Source organism: Epinephelus moara, chromosome 12 (assembly GCF_006386435.1).
Source record: "Epinephelus moara isolate mb chromosome 12, YSFRI_EMoa_1.0, whole genome shotgun sequence".
Lineage (NCBI taxonomy): Eukaryota > Metazoa > Chordata > Actinopteri > Perciformes > Serranidae > Epinephelus > Epinephelus moara.
The window spans coordinates 10,237,218-10,263,196 of record NC_065517.1 but is presented as its reverse complement, the minus strand read 5'-3'; the positions used below and the strand labels follow the sequence as shown (position 1 = coordinate 10,263,196).

General features: G+C 39.2%; 2 protein-coding genes across 4 annotated transcripts in view; one reads left to right on the top strand and one right to left on the bottom strand.

Annotated features, from left to right (window-relative positions):
• Nucleotides 1-15,989, top strand: part of fam49a (family with sequence similarity 49 member A) — a 42,462-nt gene extending 26,473 nt beyond the window's left edge. The window contains exons 2-13 of one of the 3 annotated variants that reach the window (XM_050058034.1): nucleotides 491-546; nucleotides 7,550-7,629; nucleotides 7,950-8,029; nucleotides 9,874-9,995; nucleotides 10,299-10,404; nucleotides 10,971-11,107; nucleotides 11,285-11,362; nucleotides 11,665-11,781; nucleotides 13,453-13,532; nucleotides 13,996-14,122; nucleotides 14,262-14,332; nucleotides 14,913-15,989. In XM_050058034.1, the coding sequence (XP_049913991.1) occupies nucleotides 7,957-8,029; nucleotides 9,874-9,995; nucleotides 10,299-10,404; nucleotides 10,971-11,107; nucleotides 11,285-11,362; nucleotides 11,665-11,781; nucleotides 13,453-13,532; nucleotides 13,996-14,122; nucleotides 14,262-14,332; nucleotides 14,913-14,976 (975 nt within the window). In that variant the 5' untranslated portion in view covers nucleotides 491-546; nucleotides 7,550-7,629; nucleotides 7,950-7,956 and the 3' untranslated portion in view covers nucleotides 14,977-15,989. The remainder of the gene's footprint in view (nucleotides 1-490; nucleotides 547-7,549; nucleotides 7,630-7,949; nucleotides 8,030-9,873; nucleotides 9,996-10,298; nucleotides 10,405-10,970; nucleotides 11,108-11,284; nucleotides 11,363-11,664; nucleotides 11,782-13,452; nucleotides 13,533-13,995; nucleotides 14,123-14,261; nucleotides 14,333-14,912) is intronic. The other 2 variants (XM_050058032.1, XM_050058035.1) reach the window with 2 other exon arrangements.
• On the bottom strand, nucleotides 15,643-25,979 carry fbxo16 (F-box protein 16). Its single transcript, XM_050058031.1, has 9 exons — nucleotides 25,877-25,979; nucleotides 25,315-25,423; nucleotides 23,492-23,527; nucleotides 23,061-23,267; nucleotides 22,766-22,930; nucleotides 22,344-22,600; nucleotides 21,341-21,455; nucleotides 20,669-20,930; nucleotides 15,643-18,502 (listed from the first exon to the last, which is right to left on the bottom strand). The coding sequence occupies exons 2-9, from the start codon at nucleotides 25,408-25,410 to the stop codon at nucleotides 18,375-18,377; spliced, it is 1,266 nt and encodes a 421-aa protein (XP_049913988.1). The 5' UTR covers nucleotides 25,411-25,423; nucleotides 25,877-25,979; the 3' UTR covers nucleotides 15,643-18,374.

Below are 25,979 nucleotides of genomic sequence, written 5' to 3'. Positions count from 1 at the left end.
GAGAATGATGAGCTTCAGATAACCCTTCCTGAGCTGGGTCATAAATGTCACATTGGATGTGCACTACTCTCATTTTTGACAGAATGTGACAGTCCATCTATTTATTTTCTGCTCTTGTCCTGGAGGGAGTTATAGTACAGTCCATCCCAGTGACCATTAGCAGCCGCAGCTTGTCACAGGACATTTAATACTCCAGTGAACATGCAGCAAACGGAGCCTTAATCAGCTTTATTTTGGATGTAACAGACAGTGGTGTAGATTTCACTGCTGAATAATTCAGCGTCATTGGTTTGCTGAATGCTTGTGTGTGTCAGGAGAAAAGGGGAAGTTGGGTAATGTGGAAAGTTGATACTGTACCTGTCCGATGCGCAGATGTTACACGCACATGGATCCACACAAACACATACACACAAGCATCATGACAAAATAATTGATTTCTGCTCAGTCCATATTGATTTTAACATAAATTCCTTCTTTTCTCTTGTTTCAGAGACAAACAGAAAGCGGATGATATAGACAGCAACCCGAGGTCCTCCACCAGAGAAGGTACGTGACACACACACACACTCACAGTTTTTTGTGCTAGTGTAGTCATGTTAGAGTCAGACCACACTCTAAGCTGCCACTGAAGCACATCAGCCCAGTAACAATGCTGTGGTTTAGATGATTACAGAGGGGATTAGCCTGCACTTGTTGTATTAAGCCCAAAACTTTCTCCCTCGAAAGCTGTTGAACTGTTTGTCCTAAGCGCTGTTAAAGAGAAATACTGAACCTTCAGTCTGTATTTCTCTTTGCACTAAGTTTGCACTAGTTTGCACTAATAAATGTCAAATGAAAAGACTGTTAGATTGCCTGTATTATATTTGGATAGAGCAAACATCTGAATGGTCACTCGCCACATTATTTTAATGTCTTAATATCTAGCAAGTGAAATTACAGTGAATTAAAGTAACATTTAAGAAATTTTCATAATCAGTATTAAATATAAACTGATGCCACTCAATGCTTTCTACTACCTGCTTATCAGTTAAACATGGCCAAATGTGTAAAAGATTAAACATATAATTTGGCAAATTTATAAGATTATTTTTTTTTTTTTTTTGGAGGACATGAATCTGGCTCTCAGGGTAAGCATTTTCATAAAATTAAAATGTGCATTTAAAGGTCCAGTATGTAGGATTTAGGGGATCTTTCACAGAGTCCACCCTGTTTCTACAGTAGCCGAGAACGGACAAACCAAACACTGGCTCTAGATAGAGCCATTTGTGTTGTAGTGTTGGCCACAGTTCTCCTACACACTTGGCACATGGAAGTTTCAGTTGGTTACAATCTGCAACCTCACTGCTAGATGCCACTAAATCCTTCACAGTAATGCTTTAAGATAGAAGAGAAGTATTTTTCTGTTGACGAGGATCATTTTGACTCTACTTTGTCTTTCGCAAAGAAAAAAAAGTTTACTAAAGGTACCCTTTAGATTTACATTTAGTGTAACTCAACAAACTCGTGTGTGTCGTTGAGGTCCAACAAAAATACAGATACAGATGTTAATGGGCAGGATAGTGTGAAATCAATTGCAAGGGAAATGCACAACCCGCATGCTTGTTGTGCTTCCTTTTTACAATGAGGACCCATTTATTAAACAACACTGCTCCATAGTGACACCAGCAGTCAAGATCTTCACAGGGGGCCTTTAATCAAGGCCTTGCATCAATGTCCCTGTTGTTGGTTTGAGGTTAACAGCACGAACACTGATAAAATATGTGAATGTGCTATCTGACACTTCTACTTCTCAGACTTTTTTCCATTTTCCATTTAACAGACAAGTATCGAAGCTTGTAGTAATACAAAATGCTAAATTACAGTCACCACTCTATAAATCATTTGGCTTGTGTGACGATTTCTCTCTCAACGGAGGTTGTTTAAGACACCAGGGAAGGCAATTTAAACGTGGCGCTCATTTTGGTGCTTAGCGTTTGCTTTAATTATGAAGCACAAACAACCTTGAGAGTGCTGCCCGGTGTCACAAGCACATTTTTAAGTAAGGGGAATGTTTACATTGAGGTCAAAGTAGGACAGTGGTGCTGTTAGCAGTGTCAGTTTGTGTCACTGAGAACGACATTTGGCACTACACAACAGTAACAGAAAGGCGGCTCATTGATCAAGACCGACAAGTTGACTGACAGGGTAATATGGAGTTTCCCAGTCACACAAATCTGATGTTTGCTTCAACACCATTTGGACCTCTAGAGGGATTATAAACTTTCTTTTCATTCTGTTTTTCTCTGTAACTTCTTTTTTTCTCTCCCTCTCTCTTTATTTAAAAATTGGGACCTTCTCATAAGGGGCATTATAAAGGGAAATGTGTACTTTTTAAATAGTTTGTAGTTTGCACCCTCAGCACATTCTTCATTCCTCAACCAAAATACCCCTTTATACGGTATACTTACTATTTGTGCTATTCCCCTTTAATTTAACCCACGTCAGATGATGGTAAATACTATGCGAGAGAGGAAAATCAAAGTTTCCACACTTTCGGTCCAGGCCATATAGATAAGTGGTTGTGAAAGAGGAACCGAGCAGACGAGAAAATTCCCTGTGTAGTTTTTCCTTCCCTGTCTGGTATTAGACTGAAGGGTAGAGACGGGAAAGTCTCATGTATCAGAGAGCAGTTTATAGTTCTGTGAAGCTCAGTAGATGTAAAAGTTTGATTTCAAGTGGGCAAACACAGAGGATGCCTGTACAATAATTGTACTGCTAATCACCTTGGGTAAAAGTGTTTATGGTATGGAGTGACTCACCCTCTGCATTAACAACATGTACAGGATAATGTCTTGCACTGTAGATGCCATTTAGAGTCTTGAGTCTGCCAACTGTGGTCCCATACACATCACTGCTAGACCTTTGAATTACTCAGAATCACATTACACAAGTACCAAATGAGGTTAATTTTAACAACTCTCTTCACACTTTCATGCTTCGTCACTCCTGCACTCTGGGCTCTCTCTCATTCTCTCACTCTTATTTGTCAAGTCAGTATATGAAAGTTGATAATAGCAGTAAATAAAGTAACTATTCAATGTCCTGACCTGTGTTCAACCCAGGTGGAGAGGAGGGTTTTGAAGGTGGGTCAACAGGTGTTTGTTGAGCCCTTCAGATAGTCCATCATTGTGGCTTAAACCCTCAGATTAAATCCAACATGAGGCATGGATTTATGACAAGCTATTACTATCTGTGAGCAGGATGTGAAAGATGGACACAGCTCAGCCTTTAACAAAGTGCGAGTGTTTCTGCGGAATATTTTATGCGTTTATCAACCTTTCTGGAAGGTTAAGACTAGGGCTGGCACAACACCAGATATGCTGCCAAAAAAAATCACAATAACGGTGTTATTGCGATATCTGTAGAAAATTGTAAAAATGATAATAATTTCTACCAGTCAAATTCATGTTTTGTCTTGTTTTGTCTCTTTTTTAGCAAATGAATTACACTCAGAACACAAGTGTATGGAGGTGGAGAGAGAATCTGTAACCATAAGTGTACAAAGTCATACAAAATGAGCAGTTACACTGAATGGGTTGTGAAAAGGCACCCAGAAGGCTTTGGGGGAGGGAGACAAAGCAAGAACGGAAGCAAACGAAAAGTATTTAAGTGGTGCTCTACTATTTACACAATATTATCATATTTGTGGTATTAACATGATATCAATAATTAATATTTATATATCACAGTTTTTCGTTTATGCTGGGATATTGCGACACCCTTGTTAAGACCTCGTGTGTCACACTGTAAAAATCCTGTTGTAGACGCACTACCCAAGCGTATCTTAATGTAGACCTTTTTTTCTGCACACATGTAATTAATAACATCAACAAATAACTACTGCATTTTATTCAGGTGAGCTAGCTCCAGGTTCTTTTATTGTCAATACTAACTCACTGTCATTGCATACTTGTGTATACATATTTATATTGTATACACAAGTATGCAATGACAGTGAGTACTTGTGTATACATATTTATATTGTATATATAATCATATTGGAATGCGGCCATTGTTCCAGCTGTACTTTTCTTACTATGACAAGCAAAAATGTCCGCAGTGACAAAGGTCTATTCACTGTGTAAGGTCAATGCAAAAACAGTGTACTCAGTCCAGTTAGCCAGTGTTGTTGTGAGGAGAACAGAGTGTGGATCTTTTTATATATATATATATATATATATATATATATATATATATATATGTTTTGCATGTTTTACTCGATCACCATAAAGAGGCTGACAGGGATGAACTTCATAAGAAAATGATGTCACTACCCGCGTTGATCTGGAGCTGTTGTTTGTTTCATTTCTGCTTTGGCTTCATGAGAGACAAGAAATAGTAGAGAAAGCTCCTGGAGCTGGTTTACCTCAGGGGGATATAAAGCATACACTTAACTGCTAGTGAAGTTAAGTGTCAAGGGGTATTATCGGAGCTTGAATGTGTACACACACTGACATTACTTGGTTTGAATTCCGGTCAGATTTTTCTATGTAAAACAGTAACAAAAGTTTTTGTTCTTTTGTTTAAGGTTTTTTGCACTTCTCCTGGTTTAATGTTATTTATTGTTACTATTGTTCATGGTGTTGATACGTGTCAGTATATTGCCTTGTTGCATCTTACGTTTTGTCAGTGGAAAAGTTGCAAGCCTTATTTTTGTATTGTCTACTCTTTTCTAGCTCTGTAGAGAGATCTGTTTTGGTGAAAGTGTTGCCCTGAATCATTGCATTATTCATGAATAGTAGCCTCAGCATACCAGATTGCAATGCAGCTACTTTTTTAGTGACATCACGGCAATCACAGACACTCCCCAGTGTTCACAAATTAGTTGGGTTGGCACGCCAGCTATGTTAATGTGCACACTAACACACACACACACACACCTATGACTCAAAGCATAAATGTGTTCTCTGGAGGTTGCTAAAGTGATTCTGGTGTTGTGTAGGAAATGACAAATTAATGATATCCAACAGTGTAGCAGTACAAGAGAGATTTTCCTCAAGGCATCTCTTAACAGCTTAAAAGTGTTTTTTCCCTGACACACTTTCTATACTAAATGAAAATGCATAGGAAACCAAAATTTGTATTAGCTGCCACTGGACCTTTAATGTCACAAGGCCTGAACAAACACTCCCTGTAGATATGCTGAGAAGTCCTTTGATAGTTGTCCCTGGTAGAGCTGGCTGTTTCAGTGGGTAACTGGTACCTGAGGGCAGCAGAACCAGAGTTTGGCTGCGGATAAAGGCAAGTGAGTCTGCTGAGGAACTTGTTGTAGCCGCAGGTCATGGTTGGTCTAGAAAATTAAGGCTTTGGACTGCTGTAGCACATGTACCAACATGACATCATTTCAGTACAACTTTAATCCCTGTTAGTGTAACGTAAATGTGAACCAGCGCTGCCCCCTTCTGGTAGAATGTTGTATTTAAACACTAGATTTTACCATGACTGCATGAAATTCATTATCGGACGCATTTTAAGATTAATAACGTCTCTGTAGGAGCTGTGTTCAGACTGCCACTTGTGTGTACAAATTTGTGATGAGTGCAACATGATGGAATACATGGAAATAGTCGACAGCTCGCTGGAGGCTGTGCAGAGAAGTGCAGTGTGATTATCATGTGCGCACTGCAGCACAGTGTCTCTTTTGTTGTCACTTCACACTATGACTTGTGAAGTCCAAGATAGGTTGGATCTGTGTGTGTGAGAAGATAAGACTGTGACCTTAGAGTTTCTTTGTACAGTATGAGTTTGCAACTCTATATCCTTGATAGACTGACCCTACTCAACAGATGTTTTTAAAGCCATAGGTCAGTTTTTAGAGCACATCTGCATTTTCTTTCATTTCAAATTCAGATAACTTTTGTTTCCCACCCAACATGAATATAACATCTGGTTATTAAATCATGTAAACCTAGCAAGGTTACACCGTTCCCATTAGCATCCCCATGATGTGCTGTGACGTTCTCCTTTTACTGCAATCATGGCCTCATATTATGCTACTGTAAGTTTAAGGCCTGCTGTGATTACAGAGTGTGTGACCACCCTCCATGGCTGAGGAGGTAGACTTTTCCCTGGAAATTGCTACCTACCCACTGCCTTTTGCGTTCAATAAAGTCTTTATAAAGCGTAACTGCCACTTAGGACTACATCCTTGTGTTTGGCCATGTTTAAAAAGGCCTGGATCCAGATGGGCAGAGAAATAGGTTCAGAGTCTCAGGAGTTTAATCCAACAAAGGTGGGAGGGATTTTTGCATTCTCAGCCTTTTTTACTGACCAGGAAACACACACATAACACATCTGTGCACAGTGTGAGGGCAAAGTAATTTTTGACAAACATTTTTGCAGTGTGCGCGCAATTTTTGCTCAGTTTAATTTCTGTGAAAGGAAATTACTTTTAAAGATGATGCCACTGATTGAAAAAAATTGTAGAGCTCAAACAAGTAGATGGATAAGCAATTAGTGAATCGGCAAAAGAAAATCAGCACAAGTCTTAAAAAATAATGAAAATATAATGCTCTGATGTAATTATTTTCTTGTTTTTCTCAGTCTTCTATGATGTGCACTGAAAATCTTTGTATTTTGAACTGTTGGTCAAATAAAACAAGACATTTGACGACTTAAACTTGGGCTCAGGGAACTTTTGATGGCAAGTTTTCAAAACTTTCTTATCATTTATTGACCAAACAAGTGGTCCATTTATTGCGAATATATTTTGCAGATTAATTGATAATAAAGTAATTGTTAGTTCCGCCTGAGAAAATTATTTTTTGGTTTTTCATAAAAGGTCAAAATACTGAACGGAGAATCTTTCTGTCAGTACTACTTTGACTCGCATCTAGAAATGTTACTAGACTATTTGTCGCAAAGTAAATGCACATGAGTCCTAACCTGCTCCAGTTTTCAGACCACGTTACAATTGAATTCTGTCTCACTAAATCAGTCTCAGCTCACATGTGGACATTTGCATCCAAAAGGCAACACAAACTGTAAGTGAAAGCGTCAACTGTCAGTGACGCCTATTTAAAATTCCCCCAAAAAACATGCTTAGCACCGCAGCTTTGTGGCTGAAACAAGAACCGTGTGAGAACCTTGTCGTTATTTTGTCTCGCTCTGTGTTGCCTTATAATGATGTGGGTAGCCAATCATGGGCTACTTCGAGGCTAAAAACTTCTAATACATGTGACAAATTTGATTAACGCTGAATGCGTTGGTTTGTGGTTCACTTTGCTACAAGCGTCTGCACGTGGGGCCAGAAACCCACACACTTAATAAACATACAGATTAGCTACACTAAACTGGGCTGAGATATTAACTCTTCAGTTTAAAAATGCATCAGTCAGAACAACCTCTGTTAGATAGGAGTCACACATGTGGTATGATTTTTTTTTAAACTATGAGTTATTATGAATGTCTGTTATGCAGTCTGAAGTACACCGTTAACTACACATTGTTAAATATATGCATTCATGTCTGTGTTGATGTCTGTTTTTCACTACTGTATTCTGACCATCAGGTTTGCTGGAATGGGTAACCTGCTAAAAGTCCTAACAAGGGATATAGAGAACTATCCACACTTTTTCCTGGACTTTGAAAGTAAGTCTGGCAGAGGAGTGGAACAAAGGGAGAAAAGATGGATGGAGAGAGAGATGTGGGAAGGGGGGCGGGAGGTGTAACCAGCTCAGCTGTTTCCTTTCTGTCAGCAGGTCTGTGCTCCTGATGACGAAGCCGCGAAGGAGCCTGCTTATGCTCCTCTCTTTCTCTCCTTTGCTCTCTCCCATCCTTTCACTCGGTCATGACCTCCTGCTCTTTCAGCTCCGATTTCTCCCGTTTGTCTTTAAATAACGTATTGATGACTCTTTAACATCACACGGACGTTTCTTCCTCCTTTCTCTTTCTGTTTCTCTCTCTTGCAGAAACCAAATGGGGAATCTGTTAAAAGTGCTCACTTGCACAGAGCTTGAACAGGGGCCAAACTTTTTCCTTGACTTTGAAAGTGAGCTCAGCTTGTACCTGTCCCTCTGCTAGGCCAACCCCCACCTCCCTCCTCATCCCTAATTCATTTTTCCTTTAACCTCTCTTTAGCTGCTCTCACAGGTCAGGGGTCAGCCCATTCAGCTATTGAATTGTCAGCCTTCGTTTGCGTTTATTAGAATTCGTGATTGATTTTAGGATGCTTTTGAAATCCATGACAAGTTGAAGAAGAATGGAGCTGACCCTTGACCTTTTGCCGTCTGCTTTTACTAACTTTTCCGCATGCATCTCCCTGTATGTGAACTTAAAATAAGACACATTTGATACCTGTGTATGTGGCATAATGTAATTACTAACATAATGTTATTATCCAGAGTGTTAAACAGTGTTTTGTCCCCATGTAGCCTTGTTTCTCTTCCTGCATAGTCCTGTTATCTGTAGTTATGTCATTATATTATCAGTGTTAGGGTCAGTATGTGACTATTAAATCAGCTACATCACTGCTCTGCTTCCTAATGCTCACATGAAATGCACAAATTGGTTTATAAATCTGCTCTGGCCTTTTTCTAAAACCTCCTACAGAAGAAGAAACACAATACGCCTCCATAGTGGCATTTCAGCCACTCTCACAATGTAGCCAACCTCAGGCTTTGTTTATTCAGCAAAGAGGAAATGATGGGAGTGGAAGGGTTTTGAAATGCAAAGCAGACCCCAGACAGAGTTTTAATGTCACCGATGCTCTAAATTTAGAGCTGCATTTCTCTCTGTGGTCATAATAGCCAAATCTGTAGTCCCCTGCAGAAACATATGATTATTTACAGTATTGTAGATCTTAAATACTCCCATGATGTTAAAATGTTTTTGTTTTTTTACCATGCAGGAAATATGAAGCAAAGACTCAATTTTATTGTAGGTTGCAAGCATGGCAGAGTGCAGTAGAATTCTGCTTATATACACCATTAATTGGAAGCAGTAAAATGGCAAGAATATCATAGTATTGTGATCCAGACCTGTTCATTTTTTGCACATTAACCAGGTTCTACTGTAGCTCGTGTCTGTCCCAGAGCTTGCTTTAGCATGCTGTGGATTAGACTGTCCTGTAAAGACACTGGAAACATTTCACTGTAGTACAGCACTCCCAGTTTTCAGCACATACTGTTTACCTCCATTCTTTTAGTCAGCCTCCTTGAAACGCACTTCAAATTCAGATTTTTTTATGAATACTTGATAATGAAGCTGGTGTGGAGCCATTCGGTCTACTGTAGAGTGCTTCCCTTCTTTTATAGACAACTTAAGTCTTATCACTTTGGAGTGTGTATTTCAAATTAAATGCATCACTCTGAATGCCCAAGGCTGCTCATTTTGTTGACTGACTGACTGACTGTTGATGGAGTCATGTGGATATGCTGTATGTGCTAAAAGCTGAAACTGTTTACTGGAGTGAAATAATGCCTTTAGCTTTGACCCAAACACACTTCACTCTGCTGAATGTTTTTGTGCTCATCATCACAATGGACAATGTTTGATGAGTTACTCTTTAGTGACAAAAACAGTCAGCACACATGTTCCCCCAGTGAGTGTCCCATCCCGATTAAAAACATTGTTCTTTCATTCAGTTGAAGCCCTTTCACATCAAATTTAGGCTAGAAAATTTAAGGATGAATTTTAAATCTAAAAAAATTACATTTCACTTTCATTGATTCTTGATGTGAAAAGGCATGAATTATCAGTTTTGAAATGTATTTGTATTGACATTGACTAGCAGCTTAGCTAACTACTGTCCTCTGCTGTATGTGTGTGTTTTTGTATGTATGTGCATGTGCTCGCATGTGTGTATGCATTTTGCGTGCGTGCTTTGTGTGTTAGATGCACAGCCGACAGAGGGAGAGCGCGAGGTGTGGAACCAGGTGAACTCAGTCCTCCAGGACTCCGAGAACATCCTGTCTGGCCTGCAGGCGTACAAAGGAGCCGGCCAGGAGATCAGAGATGTAAGGAACACACACACACGCACACAACACCAATTAATTAAGAACCATAAAATTCATACTAAATGTCTCTACGTGTAAAAGCTGAACAGTTTGCAGTGCAGGGGAGGAGAGAGCAACTGAACTGACATCAGGTTTCACCATCATCATCATCACACACAGCTAACTAGTTAAAGCTGCACAGTATTCAACATTTGTGTTGCACCTGGTTCATGGTGTTTATGATCATTATGGTTGTAATCATGGATGTTTTCTAATGTGTTCTGCCATTTTTTTTATTGTTTGTTTGTTTTTGTTCTTTTCCAGGCAATTCAAAACCCTAACGACTTCATGCTGCAGGAGCGAGCCTGGAACTCAGTCTGCCCGCTGGTCATCAAACTCAAGAAGTTCTACAGTTTCTCGCTCAGACTAGGTACATGCAGGTCATGTTATAGTAAAGGCTTTTAAAGCTTATTGAGCCACTCAAGTTAAGGTGAAGTTGTAGTCCTTATCTTATTTTTAGAGTACTGAATTCCATCAGTCAGGTGGTCTTTAAATTACTTTTTTTTTTATTTCAACAGGGTTGAAATATGTTCTCGTAACTTTCAGTATTTATAATAGTTTGTGACATAATTCTTATGAAAATGACTTATTCAAGTTATAAGAACTTTCATACATGTACCTGAAGTTAGGGGGATACACTTAAGTTTGCGAGAACAAAACTTTTTTAAATTGTCAAACCAACTATAGAGGGCTTAATATAAAAATTTGTATTGTAATAGGAGTGATATGAAAGTCTAAGATAATGAAACTCATGTCAGACAACAAAATTACTTGACTATAAAATTAATTGTGAAGTGACTTGACAGGTTCTTGCTCCTCCTCTGTCAAAATGGTGCATGCCCTAATAAATTCTGAACAGGAACTTAAAGAGGTTTTCAGGTGTAGCAGAGACTTGACACGTACACAGTGGCTGACATTTTGTCTGTGTGTCTGCAGAGGAGGCTCTGCAGAGTTTGCTGGAGTCCCTGACATGTCCGCCCTTCACGCCCACTCAGCACCTGGAGAGAGAGCAGGCGCTGGCCAAACAGTTTGCTGAGATCCTCCACTTCACTCTGCGCTTTGATGAGCTCAAGGTCTGATGGAAACCCTGAGCTGTTTCGCTCAGTAACACACACACACATAGTTTCAGTCACTGCCCTCATTACTGTACTCTGTGACACACAGAGAGGGACACTTGTATGAAACAACATGTTGTTTAGTTTTTATTAAGCAGTGGCTAAATGTATTTCTGTTTACTTGTTTTCCTGCAGATGAGAATTCCTGCCATCCAGAATGACTTCAGCTACTACAGAAGAACCATCAGTCGAAACAGGATAAACAACATGAATGTGAGTTGTCCTGATGATGTTATATCAGTTTAGATCGGCACGTGTCTGAGAGCCATTTTTATTCTTGCTGTTTTTAAGTCCATATGGTTATATCGTACAGCAATCTTTAATGTGTCTATACTTAGTATCTGTAGTGCTGTCTTAGCCCAAAAGAGGAAACAAAGATGCTCGTGTTTTTAAATGTGTTTTATGTCACATCAAAGACCAGAAATAGGCCAAGCTGTACTGTAGCAAGTAGTGGGGAGAATCCTCCTACTCTGACACCTCTTGTTTATCTGTGTGGTTTGTTCATGCACCCACAGTTGGATATCGAGAGTGAAGTCAACAACGAGATGGCCAACAGGATGTCTCTGTTCTACGCTGAAGCCACACCCATGCTGAAAACACTCAGCAACGCAACCACAAACTTTGTGACAGAGGTGAGACTGCTGGCTCTGCATCACTAGCTGTGTTTCCATAAACATATATTTTCCCACCCAATTTGAAGTGTAGAAAAGCTGTGTGGAATCAGCCGAAAAAGGTTTTTCCTCATTTGAGGTGTGTTTCCCTTTGTCAGAAAAGAGTTCTTGTGATAAATGTGATAACTTCTTACAAAAATGTGCTTTGCTGAGCCTGGTTTATATGCTTCAAGACAGTTAATAGAAACACACATAATTTGCATTTCTTTTCTTTTTTTCAGCATTTCAAACGTTTGTTTTTTTTAATTTCTATTTGCTAACAATTGAATGAAAACAGCCACTGTGGTTACTGTGGGTGGGTGATATGGCCCTAAAATATCAAGATATTTCAGGTTATTTTTGCCACACTGTGGTGAAGTGGTTAGCACTGTCGCCTCACAGCAAGAGGGCTCTGGGTTCAAATTTACCAGCCGCTCTTCTGTGTGGAGTTTGCATGTTCTCCCTGTGTCAGCGTGGGTTTTCTCCAGGTACTCCAGGTTAACTGATGACTCTAAATTGTCCGTAGGTGTGAATGTGAATGTGAGTGTGAATGGTTGTCTATCTCTATGTGTCAGCCCTGTGATAGTCTGGAGACCTGTCCAGGGTGTACCCCGCCTCTCACCCAGTGACAATCCTAACAGGATAACAGTTCCTAACAGTTCACCTGCCAATATTCAGCAAAAACTAAACAAAAATGATCTCTCATTTCTTTAGTTTGTGAACAACAGCAGTAACTCAGAGTGAGATTCAGATTCTGCACACAATATTAATGTTACGACAAAAAAAACCTACCACAAATTACACATTTAAACAGCTCCCAATTACAAAAATGTACCCTGGGATTTCCCATCTGGACCTCTATGCTCTGCCCTTTCTCCTCTAATCATCATGCTGTAACCTGTGACACTCACCGCTGACTATCAGACCCACCCGCAACTACACTGACCTATTTATTATAACAGGCTATTCTATGATGACTACCGCACATTCATGTATATGTGGTTTTTGTCAAGCCTTGAGTGTCGCATAGGTTTACATTACTAAAGGCTGATGACAAAATGACTTGACGAAACTGATTTTTCAATGCGCACGGTAAGAGGAAAGAGCTGCTGCCAGAGGAGCTGCTGAATGAGTTTGACGTTCAGGTGTAGTAACGCCACTGATTCCACACTACTGAAGTCACTCCCCTTTTTGGATCTTAACTCTTCCACTACATATACTGTATATTGGCACTATCATGATAGGAATTTTACTCATCATATTAAAAATTATACCATATTAACATGAACGGTAAACGGTCATTACAACTGTGAAGACGACAAACTAGCCACAGAGTAATTGTTTTCTAACTCGTACTTTATCGTTTAAGAGAAACTAGTACTTGTGGCAACTATTGTCATCATGTTGTGGCTCTAACAGCACGGCGGGGCCCTTATAGCTGTCTTGCACTCTGAATATTTGAAGGAACAAGTCCAAAAATACAAATTTAAAAAACACATGATGTACACTGTGTTCTTTTTTTATTTCTTTTTTTTGTGTGTCAGAAAGCACATCATCATGTTGTAACAATTTATGTAATTTTTTAAACAATTTCAATAATCATAGGAATCAATAAACTAACTGTTGTTTGTATTTTGTTTGTGCCTTGTGTAGAATAAGACTCTCCCACTGGAAAACACAACAGACTGTCTCAGCACCATGGCCAGCGTCTGTAAAGTCATGCTGGAGACACCGTGAGTCATGATGTTTTCTACTCACACACACGCACACACAGTCATGAGGGTTCTCACAGGTCGTTAATATGTGCTAGTAAGTGATTTCTTGCTCAAAAGATTGTCAGCGTTCAGTAGGACTGTAAATGAGACACACTTTGACCCAACACATGACGATGAGAGTCCTTTAATTTCAAGACAACAGCGTGAGATTCAATAAAAGGCTCTTGAATATGATGCCCATTTAAGTGTGGAAACCTTTATGGGTCACAGTCATTCACACACTCTTGTGGCATGTACAGTATGTGCACATGTATTCATCCAACTGCACATTAACAAATGATATACCGAAAGTGTTAGCATTGGTTTTTAAAAGGAAAAAAACTCTCTGTTCAGGCATTTTCTTTGTGCAGACTTAAATTTTCTCATTTTATGATCTGTTCCCTTTCTAACCCTGGTCCTCCCTCTGTGTCTGTGTATTTAGGGAATATTCGAGTCGTTTCAGCAGCGAGGACACACTTTTGTTTTGCATGAGGGTCATGGTCGGAGTCATCATTCTTTATGACCACGTCCACCCCAACGGCGCCTTCAACAAGTCCTCCAAGATAGACGTAAGACACACGAACACACATCTGTGCGTGATTGAAGCGGCACAATGTAACAGCATCACTGTGGACCACAGATCTGTTTTGTAATGCAGCTCCTGAGCTGCTGCACTGTCTGACTCTGACTCTGTTCATTTCTTCTCAGATGAAAGGCTGCATAAAAGTCCTCAAGGACCAGCCGGCAGACAACGTAGAAGGCCTGCTGAATGCCCTCAAGTAGGTTCCCTCTGGATTGTGAAAGAGTGGTTTTGTGTTGGCTGGTCAGGAATTGATCTCTTTTAACTTTTGCATAACCATCCAGCACACTGTTCAGTTTCTTTGAGGAACGTTCTAACACATGTAGGGCCTCAGTTGGTCCATACTGTCACCAAAGTGACCTCTGTAGAGTCACCAGCATGTCAGCAATGTAAAAGTTTTGTCCATTTGTGGTGCCGTCACACTTCACGTGAGTGTTGCTGCAAAGAACGGTTGTGTCTTCATTGAGTAACCACACTTTGCTTCTTTATCCTAACAGACATCACACCTACTGGACATTACACAGTACATAACACACATGCACAGCTTTAATTTGAGCCAACAAGAGATGAGGGTACTGAGTAATTTGTGTCCCATTTGTTCTTTTCATCTTTTTTTTTTTTTTTTAGTTTTTTAAATTTGGATTCCCTTTTGAATATGAAAAGAAAGAATGATAATACAGTCCTCAGAGCGGATTGGTGCTTTGGATCTTCCGACCTCCTTCTTGTTGTTATTGTTGAAAGTCCCACTAATGTCCACTGTAATATTTGCTTCTCCTCAGATTCACCACAAAACACCTGAACGACGAGTCTACTCCGAAGAACATCCGGACGATGCTCCAGTAATGTTTGTTCTTTGTTTTTTTTTGTTTTTTTTACATAAACAGATATGAAGAGGATCAATGCTCTGACCTCAATAAGATGTATATGTTTACATTATTTAAAAAGACTCGATGTTAATACTTGTGTGTATTTGCATAGTCATTCCCTCCAAGCTATTGAACCCTGCAGAACATGTACCTTCTACTTTGCAAAGACAGTATGAAGTCACATCACATGAATTGCCTCTACTGTTAACAGCTGTCAAAGCACAAATGATGGAAACCTATCAGCCTTATGTAACTGAGCTTTGTGAGCAGCACTTGGAAAAAATGTTCTTGGATGAATCTTCTCAATCTTTTATTTGACAGTGAAATAAGTTTATTGTACAGCTTTTAGTCAAACTTAGCTCGGTTTTTTGAAGCAAAACAAATCTTTCTTTGAAAGAGTGAACATTTTAAATTGTGACACAGGTTCTGGTTTATATCACAGTGACAGATTTTGTGTCGACATGTATGAAACAAGTGAAGTTTTTTCATTCTTTTAATCTACAAAGAGTGCGATTTAATGACAGGATATGAAATCAATCAATGTTGTGTTGCAGTGAAGGGCTGAATATTGACAGCAGATAAGGGATTGATTGGTTCGATGTACGTATTGCTAAAAGCATTTTGGTGTGTTCTTTTTTTATAGTCAGCTTTTGTATTTGTCTTTTTTCTCTCACACTCCAGTCTTGTGCAACTGTTGAAATAAATCCACTGTGAACATAAAAGTTACTTTGCACATCCAGTAAGATCCAGTATGTCAAAGTTTGCTCTGAAGAGGTTTCACCGATTGAATAGGCTGCGATGACGACACACAAAGATCAAATCAACCCACCAAATATTTTATTTGTATGTTTTGTAGCAACGCTCTGAATGAGAGTTGCGTGTTTTGCCATGTTTTAAATGACTTACTTTGTGGCTTTTGTATTAAACAGAAAATGCATTTCTCTAAAAGAAAGAAAAAATCTGAATAAATATGTGTTTATTACTGAAAAAGATTTTTGAAAGAAAGCTCTTTTGAATATTGCTTTCCTTTATAGGTTTCTTTGGAAGCCCATTTCTGCCAGTTTGATGAGTAAAAATGACCCTGTTATTCATTATAATGAGAAACTTGATCAAAAATAATGACTCTATCAAAATAATGAAGTATCTTGAAATAATGACTTGAATTTCAAAGTAAGAGTCTATTTCAAAATAATGTTTTAAAATTTCTAAATAATTAGCTAGTATCTTTAAATAACACAGTAGTAACTCAGAATGACTTAGTATTATAGAAAAAAAATGAGTTAGTGTCTTAGAACAATGATTGAGTATTTCAAAATAATGAAAAAGTATAAGTCGTTTTGAGAAATTGTCTCATTACTAAGTGATTATTTTGAGATATGAAGTCGTTATTTCAATAAAGTTTCCCATAATGACTCACAGGATCTTTTTTTATTCAGCAGAAATGGGCCTCCACAGTATGTTTCCATTCTCTTTAGAAGAAAATAAATTCGTTTAAAACCTCTGAATCGATTCCCAGAGGTATTAAAGGAATAAATCACCTCATCTCCACTGGTGAGACTAATGTGACTAGATTCAAATTAAATATGAACTTTTGATATTGTTTGACATGTTTAAAAGCATATTTGTCTTCTGTTCATCAAACTACACTCAGGATTGTTTCACAGCCTGATAGTTAACATTTTGAGATAATCAACACTCCAAAATTTGCCTTAATTTTGACTGCCAAGGTAAAAGTGAATGACCTTCAAAACTTTCCACACATTTTGTGGGTATGATCACTAATCAAGCCAATATGAGAGTCTATTGTGTATTACTGATATCCTGACTCACTCTACAAACCTTAGCTGATCCTGATTGTTCATTCCCTCAGTGTGCAGCTGAGCAGCAGCTCCGTACGTACTCAAACCTGTGCAAGAGGTCAGACAATCTCATCATCGTGACTGTTCTACATTGCTTTAAGCTACACTGTTCAGTTTTACTGTAATCTCTAAAGGCCAATGGAGAAGAAAGTGTATATGAAAGGATGCAACCAATAAATACTTCTATCAGTTTTTAAGATCAATTTTATTTTTGATGTAAACCTTCCACGTTCACTTTCCCAGAGAATAACAAGGACTTCACCACACAATCATCATGGAAATGTCTGTGGCTTATCATGGAGCACAACATTGCCTTAAAGACTTTGATAAGCTGACAATATTAGGACTTAACCTGTGAAGACAACATTTTTTATGTTTCATCCACAACTTTGACTTCATAAGCCATATATATACATATATACTGATCCATACACACTCCTGCCCTTTGATTAACACCTTAACATTCAGTTCATTAACATTAAATTAACACGTCAGGTATCTACCATTCATTTAGCTCTGTTGTTAATTTTTGATCCTCCTGTATTTAGTAATATATACGTGTGTGTGTGAGCCATACTTTGAATGCAATGTTTTATATGCAATGAGTGAAAACTGTACATGGACGAGACTCGGAGCGAGGTGTACGTATGATATTGATATTTCATATCTGACTGAAGTGGTTCGGAAGGAGCCACGTGGTGATTGATGTACACGAAGCTTCCCTCTTTGCCCCAAGTGTTGCTACTGTGTGTTGAATGCAAGAAGTTGTTTTTGAATACTGAGACAAAATCAGTTTGTTTGTTTAAACTGACAGTTATTGTTTAATATTTTTTGGAGTTCAGACTCACTGTTTATATAAATTGCTTTGGCTTTGTATTGCATATTGAATGGGATGTGTGGATTGGATAATAAAGGTGGTACATTTCTTATACACACCATGTTTCCTTTGGTTTTCTTATTAGTACTAGCTTGAAATTAAAGAACAAAACTATGTTATACATAGGAGACCATGTGAACCATGTGAGTGTACACAATATACAAACAAAACTTGGACCCACTCATCTAAACAGCTCTGCCAGTGGTTGAAAAATCCACAATGTACCTTTAAAGAATTACATCTGTAAAAGAAAACAAGCACCTTTTATATTTTTAAATGTTAGACATTAAACAGAACCAATAAAATATTCAAGATGTGTTCCTATTAAAACTACAAGGTTGCTAACTTTATTTATACCTTATGTAAAATACTTCTTAAAAAACATTTCTTGTGCATAAGTGATTTCTGTAAAGTGTAAAGTCATGGGGACATATAAGTTCTTTAAACTTCTCAATGACTGATTTATTTCTTCAGTTCTTTTCACACAATGTCAAAAATAATTATAAGTAAATGTAAAAAAAAAAAAAAAAAAAGAATCTTAATTTTCATGTCGCTTTTTATCTCCATCCAGTGCCGTTTTAACACAAAATAGCCTGTGAAGAAATGTAGTTGCAGAATGTATTACATATGTAAAATACATTAAACTACACCGTCTGAAGCTGCAGCTCTGAGCCTTGCTCTGACGTCTTCCTGATGTGGGACGTGAACGTCACTCCTTGTCTGTGTGTGTGCAGCAGTCCAGGGCTGAGCCTCAAACAGTGGTGTACCTGGAAATGATAGAAACATTCACTTCAGTAATAATGTTTCCACTTTTGGTTCAAACTGCTAAAAAAAAAAGGCCATTTTTATTTCAAAAATAAAATAAAGGAGTTGGATGAAGGCGCATCGTGTTGAAGATGCCCTGACTGAGCTTTGTGCCTTTTATTTGATCCAGGATATGATGACGTGAATTTTAGCATACTCATGCTGTGGTTCTGAAATGTTACTGTCTTTAACTGTTATATGTTGTGTGTCTGAAACTTTGTTTCAAGGGTAACTTTAGTATTTTTCAACTTGGACCTTATTTTTCCACGTTTTTGTGTCTAAGCAATGAATGGCGACAAGTATTTTTGAAGTTGGTCCAGTATCTAGGGACAGACTCAGATTATTATTTTAAGTGTCTGAAAACATTATGGAAAGGATCCCTACAGAGATAGACCTTTCGTTAAAGAGTAAGATCCTTTTTGTTTAACCAGAAACAGCCCCGAAATCACCATCGTCAAACCCACCAGACTCCATTTAAATTAACAGTATTTTAGCTTGTATAAAACCAGCATGTTTTCATATCTAACTGGGTGAATCAAGGGTTTATTTGATCAAACCAGAGTCGTGATTGTTAACATTGGAAAAAAGAACCAAGATTGCTTTTGTAAGTTTGTTTTGTTTGTTGGTTTGTTTGTTTGTTTCTGTTGACTTTAAATGAAGTGTGCTATATAATGATAAAATGACTTAATTTAAATTGGGTCTGGTGGGTTTGATGATAGTGATGTTGGGGCTGTTTCTGGTTAAACAAAAAGGATCTTTTTCTTTAACAAAAACATATTATCTCTGTAAGGATCCTTTCTATAATGTTGTCAGACACTGAACAATCTGAGCCTGTCAGTGGCAAAAACAAGCACTTGTGGTGGACTTAAATTGATGGTGCTAAAAGCTCTGAGTGTTTAAATTGCAGCCTGTTTCGCAGCTGACCGCTGCAGTGCTCTCCTTCAAAACTGGACCAATTTCAAACTAGTTTAGTCACACAGACATAAAAACATTAAAAAATAGGATTTGATACTTGTTGACGCTGCATGTTGACACATTTGTAACAGCAGAAACAAATTTCCTAGCACAGTAACTGCGGAATTAAGTGAATTAATTAATGAAATTAATAAAGGTCTGTCAAGACCTGTAGGCCACTTTAACTTCACACATTTGAACTTATGTTTTAGTCAGTTCAGAGAAAATAAAACAGGGTGACATGTATATAATATTGGAGTAAAATAAAGCCATCGCTCTTTTTGATTTTATACAAGAGTACATTGAAATGTTCAGCATTTTCTTACCACAGACAGTTCAGCCAAGTGGAAATACTTTAGTGCAAGAAAAGCCTTAAAATTTAATTTTAGGTGATAATCAACCATTTAATTTCAAAATCTGAGCATAGCTTTAGTTCAGGCAGGACACGATGTCAAGCTCAGATCACATCCCAGCTACATCAGCTGATTTCAAACAGCCCAATCAACTGATGGAGCAGCTGATTGAAAGAAGGGAGTCAGCTGATAGATCACATGATTCCTTTCTACACAACCAACTGGCGAATCTCATTCAGGGTGCCCTATTAAAACTGCTGTGGCCTGCCTACTGTTGCTGCTGCCTCTGCAAGCTGCTTTGTCCCTGCCATAGGCTTTCCATGTAGGCACATGGAAGGGCAGGGAGGTTTGCTCTCTCTGCCTCTGCCTTTCCTCGTTCGCACGTGGAAGGGCAGAGAAGTGTGCTCTCTCCGCTTATGCTTTCCACGTAGGCGCGTGGAAGAGGCTTTCCACGTAGACCCAAGGAAAGGCAGAGAGGCCCGAGAACAGAGCCATACCGCCAAATATAATACTGCAAATGGAAATAAAGTTTTCTTTGAATAAAGTGTTCCTCACTGAACTTTTTTGATTTTAAATGCAGCTTACATCTTCTGTTGCTTTGCTTTAAAAAAAAAAAAAAACTGAAACGCTCAGAATCAATAATTTAACTCCAATTGGGAGTTACTAACAAGACATAAAACATTTCTAATAGGGTCACAAATTGCACACAGTCTGCGACTTTCTTGCAGAATCAGTCATTTTCAAACCAATATTTGTCTTGTTTCTTGCTGTGTGGTTACATCATGTTCAGCCCAGAGGAGTGGAGCTGCTGTGATTGCTTACTGGGAACGCTCCGGTGTGAGCGCTGGGAAGCCCTGAGTGCCTCCACACTCAGCCGTGGCACTGCTGACCTCACCGGCCCTGGACGGATCCCAGCATTCCACTGGGCCAGGTGCAGCATACTCTTGGCGGTGACTGCGTGGTCGTGACTGTGAGCTGCCCAAGAGGGTCGAGCTTGGGACTCATGAGGATGATGATGAGGAGGAGGAGGAGGAGGAGGAGGAGGAGAGGGATGTTGGGTTCTGCTGTTGAAGCTGAGGAACATCTGAAGGAGAAAGACAACCAAACGTTCAGAGAAATTCAAATTCAACACACTTCCAGGTGTGTTATGTATATTTCACATTAGTTCCTGCATCCAGGCAAAAATAATTAAGCATGCTGATTTCACCAAAGCCTGAATATTAAATGACACAGTGTCCTCTATCTCACCCTCTCTTCCCCCCTCCTCAAACCCCATCATCAGCATAATTTGGCTTCCCCCCTGTCACCGCCCTCTCTGAGCAGCTCATCATTAACATGCTTTTTCTGTGTAAACGCTGCTCCATAATGCATGATGCCTGCTGGTTGCACGGTCTCCAGAGGATCCTCCACGTTTATCACCCCCCTTTGATTCAGACAAGGAGGTCACAGTCACAGTGGGGTTATGGCAGTGATGATGAATGGAGCGTGCTTTACCAGCGATTTGGCTTTGCGTAGTTTGTAATGCGCCTCAGACAGTGTTTTCTGGCTCCTGACGGCGTCTGGCTTCCATGTGTTGCTGCGGCAGGTGGAGGCTCTGCTCTTCACTTGCCTGCACAGAGACGGTGGAGTCAGTGAGTGGGTGGAACAGTACGATGAACACTTCAGTGGATTTGCAGCGCTTTGCAAAATAAGTTAGTTATGTATTTGTTATCTGCAGAAAGGGAGGGTCAAAGAGCAAAGTGGGTCTATTGCTCTGCAAATATTGATATTTATTCCTACTATCTGCTGCATGTGGTGGTGGATAGTTTAGCTGTCTCTTCGAGTGACATTTTGCAGGCGACACTTTGGGCCTCTGAGCTTGTGCCTTATAGGCCAGTTCTGTAATCCATCCATGGTCAAGGGTATTGTAATATATATATTGTATATAGCCTTTTTAAAGTCTCGTATATTATTTAATTTTTAAATTTTATTCAAATAGGTCTTTGTCCCGTTACCTCTCAGTCTGTCTGTGTGTTGCTCTACCACGTGAATTTACCCCTTGGGATCAAAAAAGTTATAACTGATCTTATCCTATCTTTGCACATCTTTGCACATTTTGTGTTTCCGTTATGTTATTTCACTCTCCTCACATCCACCACCAGTGTCCAGACTCCATTGGGGGAAATAATCCTGAACTAACCATGGCAACACTACCCCCTAAATATTCTACATCACTGTGGGGTCTAAACACCAAAGCCTCATCACATTAACTGTATCATACACCATGTCATAAACTTATTGTTCACTGTAAATGAAGTCTCTCCTGATTTAAATAATGTTCCTCATCAAGCCCTATCAATAACATGATGAAGGTCAATACTGGGAAGTGTGTTTTTGTTTACTTAGTGAACTTATTTTTCCTTTCAGCTTTCCTTTGAATTTCTTTTTTGATATTTGACTGATTATAATGGCCTATTTGAAAGCTGTTCATCCCTCTGTATGTCCCCTGCAGCCTTACGCTTGCTCAGTGGGGTCCAGGTTGTCCAAGTAGTTGAAGCGTAGTGTGTCTTTGGGACATCTGTCAGAGTCTCTCCACGGTGGCGGTGCAGGCGGCTGCTTCTCCTTTCTTAAACCCGCCCTGGAGATGCCTCCAAGTGTCTGGGTGGTGGACGCTGGGCGCTTTTCGCTTATGAAGGCCACTTCTGAAAGATCTTCATATCTACTGCTGACAGCTGATGCATGTGGAACCTTAAACTGCTGCTGAGATGAGGCAGCCTAGAGGTAAACAATAGACTTTTATAAACCTCTTATCACTGCATGATAATGTAGTTACACCAAAATATAAATGTATCCTTCAGGAAAGTTTATCCTGAGCCATAGTAGCTACTGGATATCTGAGAACTGAATCATGGTTGATAGCTCTGGATCTGATCTCTGGACCTGCAGCGAGGTGAGGCGCAGCTCCTGCACAGTCTGGATGTAGTGTCTCTTCCAGACGCCCTGCTCCAGAGGGGTGGGGGAAGAGTTGATGCACCAGCCAAGCCTCACACATTTTGGCATCCAAAGCTGGTCCAGTTCCACTATGCTCTTCCAGTGCCAGCTCACCTGCCAGCAGATGATAAAAACACCCAGAGTAAGGCCATTTAACAAGCCAGAATTCTCATCTGGCTCAGAAATAGTTGAGTCATCCATGTTAGCAACCCTACATAAATGTATTTATGGCCAGTGTGTGTACCTGTGCACATCGACAGAGGCTGCGTGGGTCCAGGAAGGAGAAGAGGTAGAGGCAGAGGGCTCTGGGCAGCAGGCAGGTGAAGTCTGCGGCCTGCAGAGGGAGCCGTCTGCTCACGCTGAGGCTCAGAAACGCCAGCTGCTCCACTGAACAGCTCAGCACAAAGTCCTGCAGCACCGCCTTCCTCTGGCTGGTAGACCACCTGTCAAACTGACAAAGACATGAAAGAGCATAACAGAATTCCTCCACATGGACTCTTTCAGCCGAATGGAGCCGGGTGGAAAATGGACTCCACAGAGCACAAAGCGTGGTTTCTAATGACTACCAGAGATTCAGTTGTGTTAGAGGGAGCTCCAGCTGAGCTCACTGCACAGCAGAGAACCATCAGTGCATTTAGTGTATCTCTATTCATCATCATCATCATTTTAACGTACCCACTTGGCCAGAAGGTTTCGCCTCTCTTCAAACACCTGAGAAAGAAGAGCATAGTGAATCACATCAAGCTGCATTGTCAGGAATAAAAATGTCTTATTGTGTGTATCAGGTGAGATATTTTACATGATAAACACATATGACAGAATGACTCCTGTAAGTGAGTCCTGTGTCATCACACATGGGCCAAACTTAACATTCTGGATCCTGGTTATAACTTTCATCTGTTTAAGACCTTACTTAACTTATTAATACTGTAAGAATTACTGTTTCTGTGCCAGTGGTGGTGTCTTTAATTTATCTTTAATTCAAGTTTTTCTAAGGGAAACATTTATGAGTGTATCTCCAGTGGTGGAATGCAACTATGGACATTATACTTTGACAGTACTTCAGTACAACTTTGAGGTTTTGTAGTTGAGTTGAGTGTTCACATTGTATGCAACTTTATACTTGTACTGCACTACATATAAGGGTGAGATATTGTAGTTTTTTTCGTCATTTTTATCTGACAGTTGTAGTCACTATTTGGCTTTAAAATCAAGGTTGTAAATAAAAATCATACCACGTGTAGAATACAATGAATTTTTAAAACATAATATCAGTGGTTCTTTACCTTTCTGGCTTATGAGCATTTCCACCAAAGAGACATTTCCACTCTAAACTTCTCAGATGGTTTTATTAATAGAGCTGTTTGAGGCCCAAAGTGGTAGAATTAACCAAAATGTCACAAAAGTATAATAAAATAAAAACAAACAAAAAATAAAATAAAATAAAAAATACTGATTTGCAACGTGGAACTTTGCTTTTTCTTCTTTCCTGCCCTATTACATTATGTGAACACCACTCAGATAAAATTTTCGATTTTAATTTCAAAGAAGCTTAATTGGCCTGTGAAACATACATTTACATTGCCAAAGCAAGTGTGAAATATTTATCGGAAAACTTTAATTAATAGCCCGGGCTATTATTTGCTTAAATCACTGAAATCAACAGGCCTATATTTGCTACAGGTCTTTAAATTCTTTCACACAAAACTGGGCTTCAGATAACATGTTAATATGAATCAAATATAAATCATTTGATCCAGCTCCGACAGACAGCACATCAGAGAGAGAGAGAGAGTTATGGCACTCAAGGATTGCAGCACCCGACATACCGACACAACACCACTTTATCCTATTAAAACAATACTCACAACTTAGATTTAATTTTATGAAAAACCCTTATGATTCTTTTGATTTGAGGACCCTTATGGACTACAGGAATATAAATAACTTACAGGGCAATCAAGGAATGGACACATAATTTGAGGTATAACAGCCAGCCTAGTTTTACACATCCAAAGAACTGCTTGGCAACCAGACCAGGCCTCTAATTGAGACAGGCCTTTATTTGTCAAAATGTGTAGCCACACCAGGCTAATAAAAGGGACCAGGCATTTATTTGGGATTAGGCTTTTCATTGAAACTTTACGCTATCTTTAATATTTGTCCTGTGACCTTGTGGAGGGCCCTGACCCCGAGGCTGGGACTACTGATCTAATTTTATATAAAGTTAAAACTAGCTCCACCTTGACCAGCTACAACAGTAAAATGTTGCTCGCACATTGATGCATCAGTATTAACAATCTATAAATGTCAAATATTATAATATCTCAGTCACAGGGGCCATTTTACTGCAGAACAAGTATTTTTACTTGTAATGGATTATTTTTACACTATGGTATTGCTACTTTTACTTAAGTAAGTACTTTTCCCACCAAAGTAAAAACTGTATTCTGACTGTTAATAACGGTTCAGTTTCAGAGTGGATGCGTTGATCTGACCTTGCTGTTGGACAGTGGGTGGTTCAGAGGAGTCCAGGCGCTCAGTTTGGTCTGCAGCTTAGCACAGCTTGTAGATGGCCTCGGTGCAAGTGGCATCTTTGAGTGATAGCTGGGTAAAGATGATGTACAAAAATACACAAAATGAAACTTTATTAAAATGTTTGCAACTATTTCTAACACTTTTGTGTGCATGTGTAATATACCACTTTACAGCACCTGCCTGAGCACTTTAAGGCTCATGTTTAACCTCATTCTAAAACATTAAGTCACATAACATACCAGCTTTTATCTACTGATTAAAATCTTATGAATAATGTCAAATGATAGTCTTGGCACTGTGTAAATTCCCTACTCGTGGTATCATGTTATTCTCCATTGTTACCTAATAAACAAAACATCTCCATCTTTCATTCTGTAACTTGTGAATACAAGAGTTAGGAAACCCATATAACAGCTCCAAAGTCAAAATAATAAAAGTCCAACCTTACACACAGTGCAGTGTAATATGAGTTAACATTTCTGCCCACAACTGTACCACACACTCTTCTGGTGTTTTACTCACCATTAGTTCTTCTCTGCTGACAGAAGGAGGAAAGAATCCTAAACACACTCTCCTTCTATGTGCATACTTCTAATGGCCTTTGTGTCCGTACACCCAACTCTTC

What these genes read in the sequence shown, in the direction of transcription:
- fbxo16 (XM_050058031.1), bottom strand. Translation starts at nt 25,410, where the DNA reads ATGCCACTTGCACCGAGGCCATCTACAAGCTGTGCTAAGCTGCAGACC. An exon ending in TACGCAAAGCCAAATCGCTG is followed by an intron (nt 20,931 to 21,340) that starts GTAAAGCACGCT and finishes TTTCTCCTTCAG; the next exon opens with ATGTTCCTCAGCTTCAACAG. An exon ending in CTCACACCGGAGCGTTCCCA is followed by an intron (nt 18,503 to 20,668) that starts GTAAGCAATCAC and finishes TATCATTTCCAG; the next exon opens with GTACACCACTGTTTGAGGCT.